Genomic DNA, 7,626 nt, shown 5'->3' with positions numbered 1-7,626 from the left:
CAAATAGAGATCACAAGTACAGCATGTATCCATTAGAATTTCTGTGCCCCAAACTCTATCAGATGCTCCAAACATTTTCTGCTTATTTATAAAATATAAAAGGGCACATGTTCACTCAGAGACAACAAAAGTTTAATAGTAACATAGCTTCGATGAATTCTAAAATATCCAATTCCTAGAAGCAAAAGTTCAAATCTTGGTAATGTCAATATAAAGTTTTATTTTTCCAAAGCAGATAGACCAGGCTCCTATACCATTTACCATATTTGCCCAGCAGCTTTTTGGCAGGAAAACTTCTTTGGATAGGACTTCAGAAACTGAAGTCTTATTTGTTTTATGCTGATTCAATGTTTTCATTACTTTTCTTCAAGAAACAACAGTTGGCCTGATGCCTCTGATTTAAATTACCATTCTCTTTCTAAAGCTGGTAGTTTCTTTCCATCAGAGGTCCTGCACAACAACCAAACTTGTTAGAAAAACAAAGAATATTCATCAGTACTACAATCACAGCAGACTTCTAGCATGCTTCAACATCCAAATTGCAGATACAATGTGAAAAATTAATGTGGAAATTCTCTTGTGCTGTATCACAAAAGCAATATGATGATAAACTGAGACATAGAATATATTAACATAGGAAAGGGCACTTGAGATGCTGAGGTAGAAATGAAAACAAAAACAAACAAAAACCCCAAAAACAAAGAAAAACAAAACAAACAAAACCCAAAAAAAAATAAACACCACACTGCATTTTTCATATAAGAACTAAAAGTAGTTGATTCATCCAGCAAGGCAGGAAGCAACTGGCAACAGCAACAAAGACAGCTCTTCCAATAACGAATCACATGGAAGAAATGGGACTGATCCATAGTGAAAGAGACAATCTATGAAGATGCCTGAAGCAGATTTCTAAAAGTCACAACGATTCTCAACTATATCCTAAAATGAACATGGAAGTTGAACATGTTTGAGGATAAAGAAAGTAGACTGGGAGAGGAGAGGGGAGAAAGAGGAAAAGAGAACATGCGAGAGATGGAAAGAGTCCCAGCAGAAAGCGGGAAGTAGGAGTGACAGCCAAAACTTTCCCCCAACAAAATGAAAAAGAGAAAGCATAAACAATATTCTGTATCTGTCTACGGGCTGCGAAGGAGACGAATTAAGCAATATATTGTGGCAGGTCGTTGATTCAAATCTTAAAATTTAAATTGAGGTTATAGATCAAAGGAAGACTAATTAAAACAAAAATCAAATATGGGGTGTGCAATTCCTCTCCATAATTACTCCAACTGTAAACCCCAGGGCTTCACTAAGTACTTTACATTAGCTCACTTCTTCCACAGCTGAGCTGTTCCAAAGGCAGCAGCAAAGGGATGGTTGCCTGGAATTAAAATGAAATGCCTGTGAGTTCCAGTATGGTCTTTGTAAGTGGATGTGGGCTTTCTCCAACTGGCAAAGCAAAAAGGCACCTCCTGCTGGGGAGACTCAGTCGAAGAGGAAAAAGCTGGCTTCTTGGAAGGAAAAAAATATGACTAGCTGCTAAAAGGATTTAATTACTCTCTAACCTGAATAGAGCATCCTGAATTAAGGACAGATGCAGCTACAACATAGAGGACTTGTCCTAATCATGAGATAAAGAGACCATGCTAGTAAGTAGCTATAATAATTTATACCGTCAAATAAAATTCCCTACACTTTTGTATTTCAGTTCAGTACACATCCATATAACCAGTCAGAAAGAGCAGCACTGAGAGAGGAAACTCACTGGCAAATACTAAAAGCAAAATAAACCAAGAGGTCAGCTCCCTGCAAGCCACTCTGTTCAAACTCAGCACCAGGTAACACCTGCCTAACACGTAGCATTTTTTTTGAAGTGTAGCGATAATCACATAAACATTAGTAAAGCATACATAAATGTCTCTATCTACTTTACAAGCATGGTTCAAACAAAATGAAAGATAAAGTTAGAACTCTGTCCTCTTAGTAAAGAAACATCCTTTTTTGGCATTCAAACAGTTTTATGAACCCTAAAACCTAGAACAGGCAGAGTGATAAAAAAACATAGGAAGACAACATAAATGAAGCTCATTTCTAGGTTCAAGTCCAACAGCATCTTTGTTAAAATGAATATTATAAGAGCATCAGAGAAAGAATGAATTGTGAACTAACTCGGACTAAACTTTCTTAACTCAGTTATAAACCTTACTGCTGAATCACACTGACAAGATATTATTGGAGAAGTTTCTATTGTTGCTCCAGTTCTGAGGACTGTCAGTCCATTACCTGATGCTAGTATTGAAAATGTTGAGAATAAACAAATAACTAAACAACACTGTCTAAGGGTACAGCATCAACCCCAACATAAGGCAACTGCTTTGGAATAGCCTAAATCAAATGTTAACATTTTGATTAGCAAAACTACCAACCTCGGTTATCAAACTTAGCTACAGTAAGGAATGTGGTATTCAAATTGTTCTGATAATAAGACGATATTGTGAGACATCCACTTTGTTGGCAGATTTTTATCTTTCACCTGCTATCAGAGGTTGCATCACAAATGTTCTGATGGAGTAAGCAAGACTAGAAGAAAATAAATAAAGAACTTCTGTTATGCTGTAAATATGCAGAATATGCTGTAAACAACAGATTACAAACAGTGGCAACACATTCGAAGGGAATCTGGCACTATATATTTATGATTCAGACTGATCACATGCTGTCTAGTTGTCTTTACAAAACTTCAACAAACTCAAAGACCTGGAGATGGCCTGCTTGTACTGAAAAAGAATTTGTGCGTGTTTTCCTTTCTTTTCCTAGGAGCATTTAACCGAAAGCAAATCTCTGGAGTTGCTCTTTCAATAAAATGTGCCTATTGCTACAGGCAGCTAACTCCAGAACTGAGTTTGGCTTTCTTTCCTATATCATAAAATTAATGACTCGAGTGTCATCTACTGTGTCTGCACTCAAGTGGAATGGAAGATACTGCCAAAAACATCATACAGAAATAACTCATCAATTTTATGCCAAATTCAATATCATGTCTTCAAGTATCCTCCATGCAGATTAACAAACATACTATGCTCAAAAGACTAGACAGTCACCTTTGAGGTATGGAATTAAAGTTAGTATAATGATCTAAAGCAGATCTTCATATTTTCAATTAAATTAAAAGAAACAGAACAAACAATCAAAACCCACAAATAATTAGCCTGGTTTTCCTCTCTTCTTGATTATGCTCTTAAAACTTTCTGGTTTATTTCACAAGATCAAGGAAATCAGATATGGGGGGGGGGAATTTACAGCAAACACCAGGGAAAGAGCATTTGCCAAGAGTCCCCAGATAACTGTCATGAAAATAATACTGCATTTCACTACACAGGGGCTTGGAACAGAAGACACATGAGATTTCAAAAATCCCTGGATTATCAATCTTTTAAGTGTACTGTTTTATTAGGGGAGAATTCCAACATTTCCCTTGAAGGAAAGCTTCTTAGAGAAGAAAAACAGAAGTAGAATATTACAGGAATAAATACGCTTGGAGTTATTCACATAGCACACAGCTTTAACTGTCTCATACAATATCAGCTATTTCATGATCTACAGAACTTTGCATCAAAATTGACTGCTTCAGCAGTCAAAATACTCAAGACAGGTGCCCTTGCAATGCTGCAATAACGTCTGCTGGTGGATTCCTTTCAGTTCTCTGTTACATTCTTTTCCATCACATTCTATTAAAAGATGGTTTATGGAAACTCACCCTCTTTTTCTCCCCAGGTCCCTCAGCATTCAGAGTAAGATAAGATTTGGGGCTAGAATTACCACCTCATGCATAATTAACTGCAGATCATGGGACTAGTTTTGCTGGGATGTTAGGGGTATATGGCAGGATGTGAGGAGTAGCAAACCCCCTCTCTTACACTTGCTTACTCTGCTGTAAATGCAGACATGTGGGAAGCAAACAAAATAAGGCCAGGACTACAGAGCTGTAACCTCCCTCTGCAAACACAGCTCCCTTCACTTGTAGCAGATGGAAGAAACAAATATAAAAAGACTTTCCTCTAATGTGAGTGTTGCTCTTTCCAGAAGAGCTCCCTCTCCAGCTTCACTGGAACATAAAGAGGAACGATATACAATCCTTTAAAAACAAAATAGCCACTCTATCACTTTCACCACAGTGAACCATAAATACCCAAAGAGTTTAGGTGTCCAACAGAATCCAGCCCCAGAGTGGATGAGAGGCTGCATTCAAGTGCCATCTGTGTTTCAGCATTCCTTTGAATATCAACTTCTTTTTAGTTCATACTTATACATGGTTATCAAGTAACAAGGAGAATTCATCCAAACTAATAAAATATAAAAGGTTGCCTCCTACTTATTGGTTCCAAAATAAACACCACAATCAGTATGTGTGATTAAACTTTGCTTCCAAACTAAACACTGTGTCATGCACACAATTCAGGGTTTAAAATACCACAAATATTCTGAAGGGGTCACAAGGTACATAAAGACAAACATAAGACAAATTCACAGCAGGAAATTTGGCAGAGAGGTATAAGGGAGATGGAGGGGTGAAGGCTCTCTATTCTGGAGGAAAACTGGTACAATATGGTGCACACCTGGTTCTCCTTCAGCACTGATTACCACTGTGACTGAAAGCACACACAGCCAGGAGGAGGAGGACCCTGCACAGATCTCAAACCCAAATTATTCTGATGTACTCCAGCGTCTGTAAAAGCACCATGCTATGAATACTCAAGTGTTCAGTCTGAGCTGACAACAGCCCTTTTTCTATCAGCTGTGTTTTGGATTTCATGCTCCTTGCCAGAGGGTTCACAGCTGGGAATTACACATAGGTCATGTGAAAAACTCTATAATACTTCTGTTCTCAGGTCTTATTCGGCAATAGAGGGCAATATTTCAGAACACTTTCCAGCTGCTTCATCTTCAACTGAATTCACCTTACAAAGATAATCTATGATGTAACTACAAGAGAATTGCCAATGCTATGCCAGTTCCCCTTCACCCACCCCCCACAGCACTTGCCTAAACTACTGCACATTCTTCCATTTTCAGGCTCCTGCGTAATTACAAGAGACCTGAGCCTGACAGAAAAACTGTTGTCATTATAGGCATGATTTCCCCAGATGCTCTGGCAGCACCCTCCCTGGCCTGCACAACTTTGGTATTTCAGGGCAAATCTTTTCATGATTCAGCCAACATGGCTCACTTTTGACTTCTAAGCCACTGCCTTTCTTTTCTAGTTCTCAACTTCCAAGCATCACAGTCAGCTTGCAACCACAAAGGCTGGGAAAAAACCAGAATCACAGTGTTCACTTTATATTCAGTGAGAAAAGAATACACTCACCTCAGTATCCGAATTTCCCATTTCTGCCAAGCAACAGGCCGAAAGCCAACACAACTTAGTAAAGAGAAGTTCCTCTCCCTTTTGGTGATGAAAAGGCACCACCTTGTGGATGTTGCTCTGTAAGAAAGGCTTCACCAATGGGCAGAAAAAATTCCAGCAGAGCCAAATCCCAATTCTGTCAGTGGGAGCATTGAAGGTTTGTATGAAGAAAAAAATCACCACTGAATAACAAATAGTGCATATTTCAGCCAAGAAAGTTCTTGAAAGTGTTTCTATGGTTAATATTTTAATGTAATTGCTAATATTTCAGTGTCTAAAAATATGAGTAAAAAATGGATTGCAATGACTTCTAGCACAGGGATTTAATTCTATCTTTTAGTTCCAGAGCCAGTACCTATAATTTCAGTATAATTAGCGACCCTTGATAAAGTTACTTCTTGCAAATCACCTTCCATCCCTATATTACATTATCTTAGTAGAGAAAACTCACCTGAGAAGAACTAGTACATTTACGTTTAGTCTTAAACCATACAGCTGAAAACCACATCTGTTGTCTAATAATACTCTAATTGAAGTGCGAGGAACAAACAAAACATAGCAAAACATTCAGTAGCAGCACTAAAAGTTCCCTGTACTTCCTGCTAAATGCTTGGGGACCATAAATGGAAGGAACTGACTACAATGGGACAGCATTAGCCTTCAAGAAGGTCTCAAAAGACTGGAGAAATACTTGCAAAAATAAAAAAGTGTCGGGAGAGATGAATTCAAGAAAGCACAAGCTGCTACAAGGTTAACTAAGTTTGAAGATAAAGACCAGTTACCAAAACGTCTGCTCTTTATGAAAGGGTGTAGGAACTACAGCAGAATACGAGTGAACAAGTTAAAATGCATATATATTGCATCCTTGCAACCAGGTGAAAAAGTTATTCAGCAAAAAAACCTGAAAGATCACTTTTCAGCTGGATCAGTTCCCCACTCCAATTCACTATATAGCTGCATAAATGCTTCTGTAGGAACAAAAAAACATAACATAAGGTGCATATTTGTGTACGATTACATATATATGTGCATATACAAAAGTCTACAGCATTGTCAAAAAAAATGATGAGTGAAATTTTGCCTTCAGACTCACTAATATTTTATATGTGCAGTTAAGTCTGATGAGTATAGCCTGAATTTTTCAGCCATACACATTATCATCCTAACTGGCCAGGACAACATGGTTGTGCTTATTTAAGAAAACAAAAAAATCCAAGAAGCTCAACCATGACTAAATAGGCACTGTAAATCAATGGCTGTTTTAAAAGCATGTGGCTAACAACTCTTCAGCCTTGAACAGATAAAATTAAGAATGTACAAGAGGGGAATAGAAAAAAGAAGACTAACAAGAAAATCACACAAAGGGGTGTAACTTTAACTTAGGATGCCACTTTCCTCATCATTTTCAAGAAAAACTTGCTCTTGATATTGAAATTATATTTAATCCTGTGACTGGTGTGACAAGATGGTAGATTTCAAGCTGTCTTTAAACTGAAATTTAGAAGGGATAAGAGAAAGGAACAAACCAATAAAAGACATTCATCTGCAAAACAGGACTCGATTAGGAGATATCTCTCCGAGGTACATACTGAAGCAAAGCAAAAAGAAAACCTTGATGAGTAAGACAGATGTTCTCAGCTGGTACATACAATAGATGAAGCATCAAGAATGCATACCAATCATGGTAATGACAGCAAAAACCCAAGAAAGGTCTCAACAGTGTCAGTTTTCAATTCCAATTGCTTTAAAATTTGGTGCAGGAAAGGGGAGAAGTGTCAGCTTTCTGCTTCCATTTCAGGGCCATCAAAACAAACTATGAGCTGTTCTACAAAATTACTTATGCATCTTTCTATTTAAGAAAAAAATCCATCATCTTTATTCTTCTGATAGAACTTTGACATGCCTACACTAAGAGAGTGGATACCAAAAGAAATTCATTCATGCCAAATGATTAAGAATATCAGTTCTGTGTGCTTTACTAGATCACTCACATACAAATGGATACAAATGACTACAAGCATTTGATGTCCTATAGAGCATTACAAGCCTACAATTTAAATTCAACTGAAATTTTCAGATTATGTGACGCAGCAAAATTAGGAAAGCTTAATGTCTCTGCTCATCAGTAATTCCACAGAGTCTAAACTAGATGAAGGAATATTCACAGGCAGAAATATTCTCCTTTATTAGAACAACTGATGGGCAGGTTTTCCCAAGCCCCTCTT

The 7,626-nt window shown here is 37.5% G+C and overlaps 1 protein-coding gene across 4 annotated transcripts in view; it reads right to left on the bottom strand.

Moving 5' to 3' along the window:
• Window positions 1–2,432: 2,432 nt before the first annotated feature.
• RAD51B (RAD51 paralog B) overlaps window positions 2,433–7,626 on the bottom strand; it is a 29,493-nt gene continuing 24,299 nt past the window's right edge. For all 4 annotated transcript variants that reach the window (XM_027894044.1, XM_027894042.1, XM_027894043.1 and 1 more), the window contains exon 8: window positions 2,433–2,577. In XM_027894044.1, the coding sequence (XP_027749845.1) occupies window positions 2,527–2,577 (51 nt within the window). In that variant the 3' untranslated portion in view covers window positions 2,433–2,526. The remainder of the gene's footprint in view (window positions 2,578–7,626) is intronic.

This window comes from Empidonax traillii, unplaced genomic scaffold, assembly GCF_003031625.1.
Source record: "Empidonax traillii isolate 1590-97213 ecotype Southwest subspecies unplaced genomic scaffold, ASM303162v1 scaffold415:size763157, whole genome shotgun sequence".
Taxonomy (NCBI): Eukaryota; Metazoa; Chordata; class Aves; order Passeriformes; family Tyrannidae; genus Empidonax; species Empidonax traillii.
The sequence above is the reverse complement of the archived record's forward strand: the minus strand, read 5'-3'. Positions and strand labels throughout refer to the sequence as shown.